The 18,514-nt window shown below is 37.7% G+C and overlaps 1 protein-coding gene across 3 annotated transcripts in view; it reads right to left on the bottom strand.

Annotated features, from left to right (window-relative positions):
- Positions 1-2,337: 2,337 nt before the first annotated feature.
- LOC129415959 (synapse differentiation-inducing gene protein 1) overlaps positions 2,338-18,514 on the bottom strand; it is a 47,539-nt gene continuing 31,362 nt past the window's right edge. Inside the window, exon 4 of one of the 3 annotated variants that reach the window (XM_073872974.1) lies at positions 2,338-3,262. In XM_073872974.1, coding sequence (XP_073729075.1) covers positions 3,104-3,262 — 159 coding nt within the window. In that variant the 3' untranslated portion in view covers positions 2,338-3,103. Of the gene's footprint in view, positions 3,263-17,065; positions 17,250-18,514 lie in introns of those variants that run through there. The other 2 variants (XM_055170165.2, XM_055170166.2) reach the window with 2 other exon arrangements.

The following is an 18,514-nucleotide window of genomic DNA, read 5'->3' as shown; positions in this document are numbered from 1 at the left end:
ATTCAGCCAGCAGAGCACTGAAATGAAGACTTCAGCACACACAGAGATGAAAACCACAACTGATCAAAGACAGATACTGCTGCCGTACGCTTACAAACCATTAGCTTATTACAATTCAGGACAGATGTGGGTCATGGGTCTGGAACAAATAGGAGGTTAAAGAAATAGTCACAGAACTTTAGGTTTTGGGTGACCTGCTTTTTCATTATCAAAGGGATCAAAGCTTAGGGTTGAAAATCAGAAATTTACTGGTTTGATCCCTGCATTGGAGAGCATTTGCGACACTGTCTGTGAAATCCAAGTTCAAGTCTTATAATCTAATAATGAGATTTTCACATTGGTTTCAATCATTGAAAGGATCTTACTCAGTCAATATTAAATATATATCAAGGTTATATTTTCACAGAAAGCTCCTTCCATTAAGTAGGAGGATTTTATGTAAAACTGTAAATAAATATGATATTAAAGTGTATGAAAATATGGCATCTGCTAATCAAAGGTGACCAGGATTTCACCATCCTTAAAGATCAGTCGCTTAGTCACCACAAAGGACCAGGTTTAAATGAAAAGATCACATTTAATGAGCATGAGCCTACTGGCTAAAGCCGTTCCCCAAAATAATTTGACAGTGATAGTTTACAGCTTTACAGAGGGACATGTAAGTGAAAGCGCATGTACAGATTAAATGTCCGAGTCTCACATACATGATTCCAGTAAAAGTACATTCGAGTAAAAGTAGTACGAAGGTACGCACATGGTCCAACGCACAGCCTTGCAAAGTGTAGTTTATTTGACTCGTACTCGTACATGATTCGATGCATCTTCTGGGCTAAACACTAAATTTCCCCTGTGGGTGCATACGCAACCTACGTGTACATGTATGGAGGTTTTAAAAATTCATCGGTGTGCATACATAGTACGCGCACACTCTTCTGATGATAAAAATTGCATCACGTGCACTGTACACAGACACTTGCGTATGCGTAAAAAGTGGACCATACTTCTGCCCTTATACAACCCATCAATATGGCTTTATGTTCAGTTTGTTACTGTAATATCAAAATGAGTTTTGTAAATGCCCTTTTTTGTGTGTTAAGGTTCTGTAGCTCTTAAAATAAAGACTTAAAAGCACTGTGGCACATCATAGTCAACATAAAATGCTGCTTGCAACCCATTTTATTTTCGTTATTTTGTTTTTTTTATAATGAAATAAGATGTGAAACTAAATAAATGTAGCTGTTTCTTTTGGAAATCTTTTGATTGTGAAAATTGGACATTAAAGGGACACTCCACTTTTTTTGAAAATATGCTCACTCTCCAGCTCCCATAGAGCCAAACACCTGATCCCTACCGAATCCATTCAGCCGATCTCCGGGTCTAGCACTTTTAGCATAGCTCAGCATAATCCATTGAATCTGACCAGACCATTAGCGATGCGCAAAAAATAACCAAAGAGTTTCGATATTTTTCCTATTTCAAACTTGACTCCTCCGCAGCTACATCATGCACCAAGACCGACAGAAAATTATGAGAGTAATGAGAGTATAGTTCCGATATGTCTAGGAACTATACTCTCATTCCGGCGCTATACCCAAGGACCCCGCCGCCACAACATGGCTGCAGGAGGCGCAGTGATACCACTTACTGCCCGAAAATAGTCTCCTGCCATTGAAAGTTACTAATGGGACTATTTTCTGGCACTACTCAACATCACTGCGCCTCCCGCAGCCATGCCACGGCAGCAAAGTCCCCGAACATCACGCCAGAAGGAGAGTACAGTTCCCAGCCAGAGGTTGGTAGAGTACCCAAAATCTGTACTCAAGTAAAAGTACAAGTACTTATACAAAAATTTACTTAAGTAAAAGTATTAATCTAATTATTAACTTAATTAAGAATAAAAAAGTATTAGATGTAATAACTACTCAAGTAGTTAAATACTCGTTACTTCCGATCTGATATAAACGAAGTGTAAAAACACTGAATTTCAGACTACTTGGAGGGTTTTCACAAACCTCTCCTTGAAAGTCTCATTGTTCTATTTATATACGTAAAGTTATAGTACTCTAAAAGTACTAGTAACCCAAAAAATTTACTCAAGTAAATGTAACAAAGTAAATGTAATTCGTTACTACCCATCTCTGGTCCTAGCCATATCGGCCTAGAAAATCGCAACTTTTAATTTTCCGTCAGGCCTAGTACACAATGTAACTACAGAAGAGTCACATTTCAAATAAGAAAAATATCCAAAATCTTTGGAAATTCTTTTTGTGCGATGCCAATGGTCCAATCAGATTCAATGGACCACGCCAAGCCATGCCAAAAGTGGTAACGCCAGACCCTGAGATCAGCTGAATGGACCCCAAAACAGCAAAAATCAAATGTCCAACTCCAGGGGAGCTGGAAAATGAGCATATTTTCAAAAAAAGTGTAGCGTCCCTTTAATACATACAATGTGGTTGAAAGCAAGAGGGTGCCATTGCTAAAAGTGGATCCGTCCTAAAAACTTACATTAGTGACGCAACATTAAAACTTCTATCTGCTGAAAGTAGTTTCTGAAAATGAGAAATTGGTCAAACGTACCTTAACATTTTTTAACACTGAGAATTATATGTTGCTTGCATGACTATAAGATTTAATTCAAATACGTGGACTCTATCACAAAGCATTTTTTGCCTGCAAAGTGGTGTACAAATTGTGCAAAATATGACCAGGGATCAGTGTTGTAATGTGGACACAGACTCGACACTTGATCACTGGTCTTGGCCGTGACTCGGACTCGAGTTGGAATCAACTACAACACTGTCATAAATGTACTGTACTGTATGTAAATAGGGTCACTTCTGATTTTATATCGACTTGAACTTTGTGCCAATTTGCCCTTAACGTTGAACAAACGGTGAACACAAACAATATTGATGTCACATGGCGCACAGTCCCATGATAATATATACTGTGCACAAATGACATTTTACCAGAAACGTGACTTTTACAAGAGCACGAGAGAGAAAGACTTTGCTGGTGAGTCCTATAAAAAAGCTCAGCTGGCCTTGAAGTGATCCGGTCTTCATCCGACTGCTGATGGGAAATGCTGGAGAAGACAAGGCTACAAGTGATTGTTTTTGGAGAGGTATGCGATAAGCGCCACGGCCACGCCCACATAGATGCCAGTCCCGATGGTGATGGCAAGAACGGCCAGGAAGAGAGCGCGTCTGGAGCTGGAGCTTGCGTGGTGAAAATCCCCTTTGTTCAGTGCCTTGTTTGTCTGCAGGATGGAAAGGGAACAAACGACATACGGTAAATGGCAAACGTGGACACGTTTTGAAAACTCTTGAGACAGAAAGCGTGCAGAAGAACACGGGAGAAATGATTAATTGGCTCCTCTCCAACAGCTGACTGCCACTAAAGAGCATAACAAATGAACACGCATGACTCAGAGATCTCCTACGGGTCCGGCAGCCTTTGAAGTCCAGGAAATGTTAGCAGGATTAGGGACAGATATATTGTTGATGAATTCATTTACATCTCAACACTGCCATGATGTTTTCTCCTTCCTGCTCACATGCACTTGCTACTCTGATATTTCTCCATCTGCGTTTCTTTTTCTACCCAAGATTTTTTGCATAATTCTGATAATTGCATACTGACAAAAAGCCTGTAACTGTGTGTCAGCTTTTGTCTTTCATCTTTGCTTTGCAAGCGTTCATCAATCGGGCCGACTCACAATAGCCTGATGATGGTAATCGTGTCATTGAACTTGCCCTCGCATTTAGCAGCCAATCACAATTCATGCACTTCTGATCTTGTGCATCATGTGCTTGACCTAGAATCTCTCAGATGTATTTTTGACCTGGCAATGTTATAAAAGCTGTGCATAATAATATATTTGCTACTTAGTCTTTAGCCTGGATTTCAAATGTTATACAGGTATCTTACTTTTATATAAAAGCATGATAGAGAGGATCATTCAGAGCCCTTTAAAGTTAATGAGAAGTTGTGCTTTAAAAGTGTATATTTGTTATTTTTCTTGTCAAAAATGACAATCGTTTTGCTAGATAAGACCCTTATGCCTCGTTTGGGATCGTTTATAGACCTTTGAAACTCTGTTGAAAAAAACTGTTAAGTGTTGAGTTAAGTATTAATTGTTGGTGTCTATTAAAGTCCATTAAAATGAGAAAAATCCTGAAATGTTTTCCTCAAAAAAACATAATTTCTTCTCGACTGAACAAAGAAAGACATCAACATTTTGGATGACATGGTGGTGAGTAAATTATCTGGATTTTTCTTTTAAGAAAACTGAATATTCCTTTAAGTGCAGAAAACAGCCTGGATTTTCTGTTCTTTTGTATTTCTGTTAATGCATTCCGAAATTGCAATATAGGTCTAGTGCTGTGGCGTTGAAGGATTTTCTCTGGCAGTGATTTTTCGTGCTAGCGCATATGTGGTTTTACCGTCTTAATATATGTTTGTAGTGCCAAGTAAATATCTATATTGCTATTATTAATGTTACATATATTGTTGCTTTTTTATAAATATGACCGTTCAAAAAACAAATTCAGTGGGCCTATTTATTTATTTGTAAATGCAGAATGAGGAGCAATGAGGTAAAACGCAAGGTAAGCTAACGTTACACGTCTTTCCCTTATAATTAAGTTATTAAGACAACACATCTATAGCCAAATATTAATTTGTAAAATGAAAATCATTTAATTTAATATAAAGCACATTGTCTAGGCTTGTTAAGTGCAAATGTACGGACCCTCGGTCAATGCGGTGTCTTGAAGTAAAAGTGAGCCTGCAGCAGCATTTGTGCTCCTGTAACTGCACAAAATAAATGCCATACAGAAGGCATTGCACATTAATATAGGGCATTTTCACAGTAGGCCTATGTAAATTAATACATATAGTATGAAAACAAATTAATCATTATTTAAATAAAGTTTCAGAGATAATGTTCTCATCATTTCAGAACAAACTATGGGCTATATCATTTGTTCCTTTGGTCGAAAATATGTAAAAAAAATATATATATGTGAGTAAAAATTACCGAACAAGCTCACTTGTTAAAGCAGAAGCTCCATAATAAGGTGGAAAACGTTGTCTCCGCATATGATCATCGTGTTTATGTACTCTCTCAATAAATGCATATCTTATAGCCTATTAAACATGGACATTCCGTTGCTTTTTATTTTCTGTCGCAACAGCCCTTTAAATATCCATTCATTTATAAACTGTACTACAGCGACTTTGGCACAGCTTGGATAACACAAAAATTGCGACATTCTTTGTCCATCCTGTACTGTTTAAACCAGTGGTCTCTGCACGGAGTCTAATAATTTTATATTTATTTATTACATATTTTAGTTGGCTTATTTTATGTTTACATTGTAAATAATGATAAAACATATTAACAAGTAAAGAAAAATCAACAAGTAAAACAAAAAAGTTTTAATATTAAAAAGTGGCCATTGTTTTATGCATTGTGGTAGCCTATGATCAGAACAGCAGTATAGCCTAAAACAACTGCACTCACTCCTGTTTCCGCACACATCCAAAGCTGTGACCCGACATCACAAAAACACAGGTTTTCAGGCAAATAAGCTGATCAAGAGGTCGTCACTGAAAGGACCTGTCATATTTGTCATGATGTCCGGTCACGGGAGTGTGTGTGTGCGCGAAACATAGCCAGCTATACATGAATATCAGCTGACGTCACTCACTTGTCTTCTGCCATTTTGATGACCTGAAGTGGTCGCAAAAGAACTAGAAGCTATGCCTTCAATATGCTGTGAGCATCAACATCGCTATTTTAACAACACTAAGAAGGCTCAACACAGCATGGTATTTTGCTCGAAGTATCGTCTGTGTCTCTACCTGTGAACTCGAGCATTGAGAACATTGTTTGTGAACACAGAGTTAACTAAAAAGAAGGTTTTGAACAACTGACTTTGGATGATTTGGCGTCCGCCGCCTTCTTCCCAGTCAAGATGTATCGATCTCCAATTGCGACATAAAGAGGGAGGAGAGTAAAGATTGATATCTCCTAAAGCATAGTTCCATAAAAATACATGGATAATATGTTGTTTTGTTGCAAGTGAAAAACAATATTGACCTTCTAGTTGAAAAAGGAGCCTCATATGAGATTCATTCATTCGCATTCGGAAATTGATTATTTACGTCTGGCAGAGATGACGAGCGGACACCACAACAGCCAAAGTCAGTTGTACAGAACATTTCTTTTTAGTAAACTCTGTGTACACAAACAATGTTCTCAATGCTCGTGTTCATGTGTAGAGATCCAGGTGATACTTCGAGCAAAGTTTCATGTTGTGTCGCGCCTTCTTATGTTGTAAAATAGTGGTCTAACAACGGCTGGAAGAATGCATCAGGGATCGAGTAGGCATCACACCCTGACCAAGATATATATTTTTTTAAGTAGCGTTTCTTTTCATGACAGTCGAGATGCGACATGTTGTCTTTCGTAGCCCTTTACTGTATCCGTAAGAATCATAGACGGTAAAAGATCAGAAATCCGTAAATCGTAGCAAGGTAGCCAATGCTTGTCAATAGCCTACTGGTACTCGGTAGGTCCTCAAGATGGCGGCATGACGTAAAAGGTCACATGACGGAAATCCATCATATAGAGTTGTGGTCCAGATTAGAGGTAGCAGTGCCACATTTGTCTTTCTTATTCTGTGTTTTGTCACATTCTGATTGGTCAACTTTAAGTGCTTTGCCAGATCGTCTTGTTCACCCGCACCAACACTACGAATTTATACCGACAGCTCCTGAACTTTTTTGACATGTTTAAAAATTATCGGGAGGTCGTGAGGTGCTCGTAACCTGCTCGGCTCAGCTCGTAATTCCTCTCACACGGTGCGAACCGCAACCATACGAGCATGAACGATTTGCTCCCGAGAAAAAAAAAATCGCATGCGAGCCCCTACGACAGCAAAAATCGCACCGTGTATGTCCGCCTTTATAGTCCGGAAAATACGGGAATTTCTTCTCGACTGAACAAAGAAAGTCATTAACATTTTGGATGACATGGGGGTGAGTAAATTATTGGGATTTTTTATAAAAGTGAAGTAATCCTTTCTATTTGACAACTCTTTCTGACTCCAGCTGTTGTGATTTTAATGATGAGGTGTTTGACATCCAGTGATACCTTATGATATTCTGATCTCTGGACATGACTCTTCAATTTACTTTTTTTCAATTTTATGTCTTAGCAACCGCTGTTAACAAGAATATTCGTTCCTTTTTCCCTTTTTGCAGAAGTTGCGAGAAAAGTATCAAAGATTATTTGTTCTTAGTGTACATAACAATTCTCCTCGTTAAATTACGTATTATGTAGCCTACGTACTGTCAAGCCTTCTTGGTTATATTATAGTTTGATAGACTGCCTATCAAGGGTTTTGCGATGTAAACGTCATGTGTCATGTAGGACTGGATGACTTTTGCTCTGTTTCGACTCAAACAGAATTGACCAAATCCATCACAGAGGACTCTATCTAATAAAACTGTCACTGACATTACCACAACGCATTGTTTGAAAAACAAATGGTCCACCGGTGAGCTTTGAGCCCTCAATGGAGCAAGCGACTCGTGTAGATGGTTCCCCTAGGGCTTGCAATACAAACCGAGTTAACATGATTTGTGTAAGGTTTTCAGTCAGGGTATCAATTTCAGGGCCTCCATTAAAGCAGTAAACCAGTATGTTGTTATCTCCAGTTTTGTTATCAATTTGTTTTACTGTTGAAAATTTTCGGTTGCACGGTTGCATGTAAACTGAGACAAACGGGTGTTTAAACAGGCAACGTCACAGAGTATGCGCCAGAGCTCGCACCTACGTCAAAAGTGCGACCTATGTTTACATGTGACTGCTACTGTGAATGCTTCCAAGATCACATTAATGTTCGTGCAAACTCGTTTCGTGTGTTTGTATTTGTAAATAGAGCTGCTCCATTATGTCGAGGAGCAGAGACGAGTGCTCGGAGTCGGAGGTCAGCAATTTTACGCGTGTTTGACTTCATGCGGCGCTGCAAGAACTGGCAGACGGATGATGTCAAAGTACCGCGAGAGCGATTCGAAATTAGACCTCTACGTGTGATTCCTCAACTCGCTCTCGCGGTACTTTGACGTCATCGACCACCTACTGCAACAGCTCCTCCCTCCAACATGAAGAACCAGTCCGCGTCACCACTAGCGCTGCCGGTGATTGGCTTACGTGGGCTTGAGCTTCTCTTGACGGCATATATGCACGGGTACGTGTAAATGAACACTTTTCTGAAAACTGACATGCACGATATTATTTTTGAAACTGGAGAGCTTGAAATGTCCGTTTATGAAAATAGCCGCCCACGTGTAAACATAGCCTGAATCAGGTGTTTAAATGCCTGATTCAACTTATCAGCCCCCTCCTTGCTCTTGAAAATGTCTATTCAAAAATATTGCTTTTCACAAATCAGCATTGTTGCAAACAGCTTTACAGAAAGCACGTTTTGGAATTTGGGAAAATAAATAAGAAATGTAAAAAGTTCATAAATTATTATGTATTAAAAGACTTGGCATTATTGCATATTTTTTCAAACTGTAAAACTCATTGTCTGTGATTGTTTTATTCATAGCGAAGTACTGTATGTGTCTGAATATATGGTCACATGGTGAATGTTAAACAGGTATATCAATACATCCCAAGTGTAAAAACAAATGCCAGATCCCGTGTTTCTGCTGACTCAGGAACTTCTGAATAAAGATGACTGAACTGCCATCAGTTTCTAGCCAACCGTATAAATTCCTCCAATCTCTCTTAAAACCTAACCCATTTCCTCAGCACAACCATTTTTAGGGCCCTATTTTAACATTCTAAGCATATAGTCTAAGTGCACGACGCAAGTGGACTTAGGGTGTGTCCGAATCCACCTTTGCTAGTTTAACGACGGGAAAATGGTCTTTGAGCCTTGCGCACAGTCTAAAAGGATTGTTCCTACTCTAATAATGAGTAATGGGTGCGGTTTGGGCGTAACATGCAATACACCAATGAGTCTCATCTCCGATCTCAGTTGTGCTCGCTCCATGTCAATTCCCTATTTACATGGCAGAGTTTGTAAGCGGAAAAACTGTAAGCAGTGAAAAAAGACCACCAGTTTGATGTTAAAAATTAATTGTGTTTTATTTATTGAAATGGTTAATTGTGTAATTAAGGCTTTGATTCACTTTGATTCATCGTTAATTCAGTCATGGAGTAATAAGTAAAATAAGATTGTAAGTATGATGTATGATCACTGTACTCTCAAAAATGTTTTTATAAGAAACATTTACAAGTATGCTAAATAAAGGTTTGCATAAGTAAAAATATTTTATTTTTAACAAACAGGAGATAAAGAATTTACAAACTTGGGAGACTTCAGCACTGGGACACCGCCATGAGTGTTTTGAAAAATATTACATAAAAATCTCATCAAATCCAAAGGTACATTGTCATTACATACAATAAATCCGTGGGGTAGCATTTAAAAAAAATCAAAATAAATGCACTTTTTAAAAGCAAAAAATCTGCTTACTTTTAAGGTGGTCCCAGGTGCCAGCTGATTTCAGCTTCATGCCCTCTGAAGGTTTGTAATTCGTCCTCATTTATGTCCAAGCGACTCAATAATAATCTTTTACCTTTTAATCCTTTCATTTTTTTATTTAAAAAGTTTTGCTGCTAAGCATCAATTTTGTGTAATAAGCAAACGAGTGTTCTCGTCGCGTTTATAGGCGCATATTACTAATGCGCTCTTTAAATAACAAAAACAATATTGCGCAATTGACTTTAGACTTTAGACCAGATTTTAGTTGGTCAATGACGTAGTCTTTTTTAGTTGCTTCAAAATAGCAACGCACCAACAATGCGCCTGAACACACCTCATTTTTAAGCCAGCACGCTCATGGGCGTGCACATTTTAAACAATGTGACGCTGTACGTAAAAAAGATAACTGCTGATCCCTTTTCATATTTATTCTCCAAATGTAACCAAACTAATGACAGGTTATGTTTCACTTTTTAGACTGCATTGTGTACAATATTTTAAAAAGTTATTACGTGATACTCCTGCATAACCTTCAACCAGAACAGAACTGCATGTTGGTGACACTCTGCTAAGATCTCAGCATAAAGCACCCACGGTGATGCAGACGAGATAAAAAGCGCATTGTTTAAGAAAGGTATTTTATTCAAAGCTTACGTCCAATAAGGCCTACGTTTGTACTCTTCCGCGCCAAACCATTACATAAGGAGCTTATCGTGTTTGTGTTAGACCACGCTCTAAAAGCTATGAATCAGATTATGCACACAAGCTTAGCAAAAACAGATTGTTGCACAGTTCAGTATCAGGACAGAATTAGAGCAGCATTCCCAGGCCTCTTCAGATTTATTCATATATCTGTCAGCTTGTGAACGAATCATTGGACTGGACGTTTCTTAACAAATCAACGAATCACTGAATCAAATCAGATTAGGCCACCTACAAACCAGAAAATGCTGGATCAAGGAATGGGTAAAATGCATTACGAGGATATGGAAACAGCCGTGTCAGTTTGAAATCAAGTCTCTGGACTTCTCATTAATAATGAGAAGACGCTGTTGAAATACTAGGCGCATCCTGAATATAGAGGAAAATAGACGGGTAAAGTATAATATCTGTATTGTCCGACAATTCTCACTTCTTTTGACTCATGCAAAAACAGAGCACATTACACAGAGTTCAAATACTAACACTTTGAAAGAGAATTAAACACCATGTTTGTTGTAAACCAATGAGCATTAAGCAGTCATCAGCAATTCCCATCATGCTTTTAGCTTCTCTAGGGCAACTGCACATGGATATGCAAATTGCAGTTTTCAGAGTATTTTTTCCTCTACAGAAGATCAAGAAGGACAGGATTTGTATTCGGCATGCACCTGCTGGTGATCATCAGTGATCTCGAGCCTCTCTCGAACAATCCCGTTTATAAATATGCGAAACATGTAGGAGACACGGAAATGTGCTGTTTAGGTGTCATACAATAAAATCTGTTTTTTATAAGACTCAGATTTGAATACAAAGCAATGCAGGAAATCACCTGGAAACTCAGAAACATAAAAGTGTCACCACTGATATGCAGATGTAATTTGTATAACCATTGGGATAAAACTGTAACCTTACACAACCCAATAATTAACTGAGCATTAAACTTCATCACTGGTGGGAGATGAACGAGCTTTGATGAAAGAACTTTGCTAAGAAAATGAAAAGATGTTTGGGATTATTGTTAGATCAGATGAATGCAAGAGAAGTTTCAAAGGAAGCTACACTTTTTATCAAATATTCATCTAGCTACTGTATATGACTGCATCTATATCATACATCTAACTCGTTTTGTAGGTAACTAAATTTCATGTTTTGTTATTAAAGGTCACATTCTTTCTGATCCCATTTTTTTTAAACCCCAGTTAATGTGTAATGTTGTTGTTAGTGCATAAATAATACCTGTAAAATGATAAAGCTGAGAGTTTACTGTCAGGCGATATATTTTCTTTAATAGAATTTGCCTTTCAAAGCCTACAGCAAACAGCCGGTTTGGACTACAGTCCTCTACTTCCTGCTTTAATGACATCACTAGAACAGTTTTTGACTAAACTCCGCCCACAATAATACTTCAGTCACCAGCTAAGCTAATGGCAAGCTAAGCTGCTATCGAATCACAACACACTAAACAAACTACACAATCAGAACTCGATAAGTATTTCTGAAGGAGGGATTTCACAGAACAAGGAAGACATCAGCCCGTTTTGAGGACAGTAAAAACAGCCGTATACAGATAAGTAGGGGTGGCACGGTTCATGAAAAGATCCGAACCGTTCGGTTTGCTTGTCTCGGTTCGGAGCGTGTGTGCGTCACACGGTTCGACGGTTCATGGCATGCGCAATGTATGTAGCCTTGTGCCCTGTATGTGACCTCAAATAGCGTGTTTCCTTTTCGCGAATCGCTCGAAAGAAGAGGTGACTGGTGTGGAGAATGAGTGCTGCAGGTCCTGTTACGTGTAGAAATGTTAAGTGGGAAGGAAGTCTGCCCGGAGTTGGAGGATGCGCCAGCGTCGTATAAGTTTGGTCTGTGGAAACATTTTTTATTTCATGTTACCCATGATGACAGCGGAAATAAAACTGCAATCTATGGGTTGAATGTGTTCGAACAGCCACAGGAGACAGCCTTCTTTCCACCCATTTATCTAATCTGAGGTACTGAACACAATGTTTTACGTCTTTTCTGACTTCTGCCGAGAACATATGGTAAAGGCGCTATTTTTAGCCTTTCATTGATAAAACTAAAGCGGCTAATTTCCGCGTAGTTTCATTTTGGCTAGCGTGTGAAAGTTGCGCGATTTTATTTCATAATTGCCCCTCAAAGTAAGGACAGAAGTGGTCAAAAGAGATTTAAATATTACAGGTGTAAACGTTATGTTTCTCTCTCGACCACATATACTCTCTGCAGTATTTAAGCAGCCTCTCAGTGATAAATCTAAGAGCTACACTGAAGTTGGCAGTTTGATGAATGCAAGTTATCTTTGTGTGCTAAAAATGCACATAAGTTCATGTAGATGCCAATACACCTTCTCTTTTTTTGCCAAATAGATTAAAAGCATGTTGAAATCATCAATGTCTTCCCTCTTGCTGTATCAAAATCTCACCTGGTTTTCCTCAGAGATGGAATTCAGTTTGTGCATGATTACATGATATAACTTTTTTTAATACTGTATCCTAAATTATGGATAATTAATACATTAAGATAATACATTTCTGGAGTGTTAAAAATTAAAAGAAAAAATAACAAGAAGAACCTTACAGAACCGAGAACCGTGAAACCGTGATACGAACCAAACCGAGGGTTTTGTGAACCGTGCCACCCCTACAGATAAGTAAATAGTGTGAAAAATACCACGTTTTTTTACACGTGAAACATGAACACATGTTATATTGCGCACTATAAACACAATCAAAGCTTCAAAAAAACAGAAAGAACGGGACCTTCAATGACACTTTATTTCAATTCAAATGCTAATTTCGGTATGCTTTCCAATTCCATTTTACTAGTGGATCGCAATAAACTTTTTAAAAGTGGCATCACTAAATGACAAAAAAGGAAAGGTGCCTCAAGGGAGACTAAAGGGAAAAAGCATATCACGCCTTGTTCATTTTCACAGATGTTGAATGACTTTCACACCACCCATCCATTAACTTCTCACCATAACCCAATGGAAAGCCCTATAGCCCCATACTGAATGCATTATACATCACCATTCAGACTGTATTACCGTGCACACACACACACACACACACTTATTTAAAACTATGCAGTTACGTTTGACTGCTGTAAAAAGAGCGATTTAAGCTGGGTGTCTAAAGCAGAAAGAAAATTCATAAAGTGGAGACTGGGGCTAGTTTTCACAGAGGCTTTATTTTTCACATAGAGTTAGGGGCAAGCTGACATATGTTTAAATCATATTTTGGTACGAATCATTAATGACAATATGGTTATATATTTTTTGTGTATGTCTCTTTTTTAGTTATGTTAAATGTTATATACATTTTTGTAGTCAAGACTTCAAGGTGTGTGTCATTATTAAAAGTGACTTAGAGTACATGAGAAATAATCACTGGAGTACAAAGTACTATGCTTACAATTATATACTACACTTATACTTACTAAAGAGAATTTGACCATATTGCTTTGTGGCTGTTAACTATTTACAATGATATGTGTTACTGTATATAATGAAAGTTGGTTTCAGTCCATTACTTTGTGCATAGCAGAAAAAATGAAATGATCTGTGTGGTTGGTCTCCAATACATTAGAGATGAGATGTAAATCATAAAGGCCTGGTTTCACAGACAAGGCTTAGCTAAAGCCAGGAGTTAAAATAAGACTTTTTGGTTTGTATCTTAAAGGGGACATTTCACAAGATTTTTTTAAGATGTAAAATAAATATTTGGTGTCCCCAGAGGATGTATGTGAAGTTCTACCTCAAAATACCATATAGATAATTTATTATAACATGTTTATTATAACATGTGCCACTTTTGTAGGTGTGAGCAAAAATGTGCCGTATTTGTGTGTGTCCTTTTAAATGCAAATGAGCTGATCTCTGCACTACATGGCAGTGCTTGTGGTTGGATTAGTCTCAGCCTCAGACGTCTGATGTTTTTCGTACACTTTTCTGGAAACCCTGTGAGAATGTCTAAAGTCGTCTTTTGATTGGTTGAAATAAACCAGATTTCCAGGAGACGCGAGTGTCGCGATTAGTTTCAGTCCCTGGAAAACAAAGCTCTGACGTTCCATTGAGGAAGAGAATCAGTGGTGTTCACGTAGATAAAAATGACCAGTTATCATGATCAGCTAAACATTGGATTCTCAAAAATATGCAAAGTTCGCAGCATAGACTCTCTAGATATCCAAGAGTTTAGCTTGAGGCAGTTAGTGGAGTCAAAAAGTTCGGTTATCCTGAATTGCTTGTAGGTGTTAAAAAGTGGAGAGATATGCTTGAAACAGATGTTTAACGGAGCGTCTCATTGGTGTGGCTGTTGATGAAGTGCACAACGTTGTTCTATGGTGAGTAATGTTGTTTATTTAGATGCTATTCAGTTCCGGCTTGTTATTTCAATAACTGACTTGTTGCCAGCCGGTTCGTTATTGTGGGGAGCCGGAACGTGACGCTAGACGAAACAAACTGTGATTGGTTTTTTGACATGTCGGTCAAGCAGCTCAAGGGCGGGCTTTTTCCAGAAAAAGCAGCGAAAACCACCAGACCTTCAGTATTGAAGGTCTGGCTACACGAGACTATGGTTGGATAGTGCATATTAAGGGGCGGTATTATCCCCTTCTGACATCACAAGGGGAGCCAAATTTCAATTACCTATTTTTTTCACGTACTTGCAGAGAATGGTTTACCAAAACCAAAAAAGTTTCTGTGTTGATCTTTTTACATTTTCTAGGTTGATAGAAGCACTGGGGACCCAATTATAGCACTTAAACATGAAAAAAGTCTGATTTTCATGATGTGTCCCCTTTAAGACAAATCAATGGCACTGGCATAAGATCTGTATGTGCAAGTTATTTTCAGTTGAGACAGCTCAAACATGTGTTTTAATCTTGAACCAGCCTTAAGCCTTGTCTGTGAAACCGTGTGGAAAATCGTGCTTTCTTGATGCGATAGGCCGATACTGTGTATAACTGCACTATAAAAAATGTCTGTAGAAATTACAGAATTACTGCGTATTACTGGCAACTAGCTGCCAGTAACTTACTGTAGATTTTACATTTATGTTATTTGCTGGCAACAGTTTGTTCAAAGTTAAATGAACATGAAATATTTTCAGTCTTTATCTTCTACAGTAAATTACTGGCAACCAGCTGCATAATTACAGCAATTTTTTTACAGTGTGAAGAAATTGAGCTCCATTGATTAATGAGTAATTGCTCAGAAAGGACAAACGTATTTCAAGTCCCAAGACAAAGTACACAGTAATTTAAAAGGTTTGCAATCTTTCAAATGAATTCCTGAACGTCTCCTGAGGAGGAAAACCGATGAAGCATTGTTTCTTTTAAGGAATGTGATGTCATCGTTTTGTCTTAAATCAATGTTAAAAAGCTTTGCCTGAGATGTTGGTAGATACTGCACATAAGTAATTGGTTGTTAAGACATAAAGGTTAAAGTGTAGTGTTAATATTACAGTATTTTCAAAAATATATTCATTTGTAGTGTAGATCTGTAAAAATGTACTCTTTTTATCCTTGTTCTTGTCTGAAGGACATATTTAAAGGTGAAGTGAGGCATTTCTCATAACAACATTGCTTAAACCAATCTGTTTCCATCCACCTATAAAAGCCGATGAATGGAAATGCCAAGATGTGCATACATTTTAAAAATGCACATTTAAAAACGTATGCGCATAATTGAGTTGGATACATTTCTTATTTGATAAGAAAATGTGCATAACCTACAATGGAAACACTTTAACCAAATACATCCCTAGATGTGCATCTCGACTTAGCGCGTTGGACGTATAACTGGACTAAGCAGCTTACAGAACTCATTGAGGCTGCGTCCGAAATCAAATACTGTGACAGTAGGTACTGAAATAGATGAAGTACTTACTCATTGACCATATAGTATGAATATGGAGTATGAATGAATTTGGACGTACTACATCCACCATGCTGATACATTACGTGACACACGTTGTCTTAACAGCAAGTCAGTCGTTAACTGTAATGATGTTAAACTAGTGCAATTTAACCAAGGGACAGCTGTTTAATATAGGCCTATGTATATTTGCATTTGTATAGAACAATGTTAACACTTTTAAGCATTTTTGAATAAAACAACGCCCCTCCGTCTTCTTCATTGGAAAATTCCTCTCCCGGGGGCTTATGGGATAGTAAATTGTCCATAGAAAGAACACTTTGAGATCTTGCAGGAAGTTGTATGTCATCTAGGTACTTTTCGCCTACTGTCTTGAATACTACGAATTCGGACATACTATTCGCCTCGCCTACTGCTTTTCACCTATTACAGAAGTAGGTGGTTTCGGATGCAGCTTTAGTGCCAGTTTATCAGGAAGTGACGATTTTGTTCTTTTCTGCTAGCTGGTGAAAACACTGCATTCGCAATATTTAATGCAATATGTTAAGTTAAATACTGGATGGAAACATTTAAAACTTTGAAAACAATCATTATTTTTGCATATTAGTTTGGTGAAGCTACAGTAGTAGCACATCTTACCATCATTACCATCTTTTCATCTGTTGCAAAATTTATCTATCATTGGTCCAAACATGACTCTGAGTGATATATTGTATTTTGTTCAATGTAGATTTTAGATTCGGTTAAAGAAAGAAGACATTTTTTATACAGTTATTTTAATCTGTAAATAAAAATAAATCAGTCAATATGCCACTATAGCTATTTGTAGTGTTGGGGAAAGTATCACTAGTGTGCATTATAAACATTTTTACATTTTGTATTCTTTGCAGTCTGTTTGACACAACAAGACTGGCTCAGCCAATGGAATATTGTTATCGCTGATATGGTTTTGTAGCTGATAGGCTTTGTAGAGGGATTTCAGAGAATTGATTTTTGTGTAGGCTTAGATTTTAAGAGGCAGGCTGAGAAAGGTTTTTCTATTTTTCAGATAGAGAATCAGAGAGCTGTGGGTGTTGAGTCGTGATGTGCTGTGAAAGAAAAAAGTGAATGAGGACAAAAAATATAGTGAGACAGAGAGAGTGAGATGGACTGCAAAAATAACAAATGAAGAGTTTAGATGCAAAACCCTCTAAGTGCATCTGAATGTTTACTTGTAAATGAGCATTTTTTTATCAGGCACTTATGTTTAGGTTCAGTCATTTCACTTGCAATGAAAGGTTATTAGTCAGTATCTGAAATGCTTTATTTTCACAAATGTCACTTTCATTAGCATTTAACACATTTGACTGTCTTTCGCTGCAAAGCTGTCAAAGTACATGCAAGCGTTGTTGACAAAAACATCCACTTCTTTGACTTTCAAGACATAGTAAACAGTTGCAAAATTACTCAAGATGCAATGATTCATGCCACTGCCACTTTCGGCTTGTATTCAGGTCCAAGTACTCACAAGAGACACAATTTTGAATGAGATCCACAGTTGTTTCACATTCGTCTTTAGTGCACTTAAAAACTTTTCTGAAAAATCGATGTGGCGTTTAACTGATTGTGCCAACGAACCAGTTATTCTGAATGGCCTGAGGCCGGGATTAAGCAGATTTGAAGTGAAAGTATTTGATGAACGTGTAAAGCATTCGGTTAACATCGTTACCTAATTTTTAACGGAGGTGGCGTTTAGCGGCTTTTACATCTGAGATCTTCAAACATCACCACTGAATGTGATTAAATGCAAAAAGGGGAAATTTCATGTCCAAGTTACATTTCACATGAAAAACAAAAGTTTACATTTTACCAATAAGGACTAAAGTTTTTATGACAACTGAATAACATTGTGATATCTAGCATTCTAATTTCTACAATACACAATATATAGACGGTTTGAGCAGTAACAACATAAACAAACGGCTTTTGTGGAACCCTAACCATAACTTAATTTCCAGTTAAATTACAAAATATCAATAACATCAGAGTCCTTTTAGAGCAGTTTATTTCTGATAACAAGCTAAATAAATAAGTTGATTACCGTAGTAAAAATCATAGCTAAAGCAAATCAAAAACTACACTGAGCTAACATTACTGTGTACAATGTGTAACGTACCTGTATCATACCTGTCAAGTATCCCGTTTTGGCCGGGAAAGTCCCGTATTTTACCCTTCTTTCCCGCCGTCCTCCAGTATTAGTATTTTCCCGTAAATCTACCGTATTTTAACTTCCACAAAAATAATAAAGCCCGGGCGGGGTTATAAAAAAACCCATTCCCAATCTGATCTCTGTCACTAGCCTCACGCACAAAGC

The sequence above is a fragment of the Misgurnus anguillicaudatus genome, chromosome 11 (assembly GCF_027580225.2).
Source record: "Misgurnus anguillicaudatus chromosome 11, ASM2758022v2, whole genome shotgun sequence".
NCBI classification, from domain to species: Eukaryota; Metazoa; Chordata; class Actinopteri; order Cypriniformes; family Cobitidae; genus Misgurnus; species Misgurnus anguillicaudatus.
This window is presented reverse-complemented; position numbering and strand designations above follow the sequence as displayed.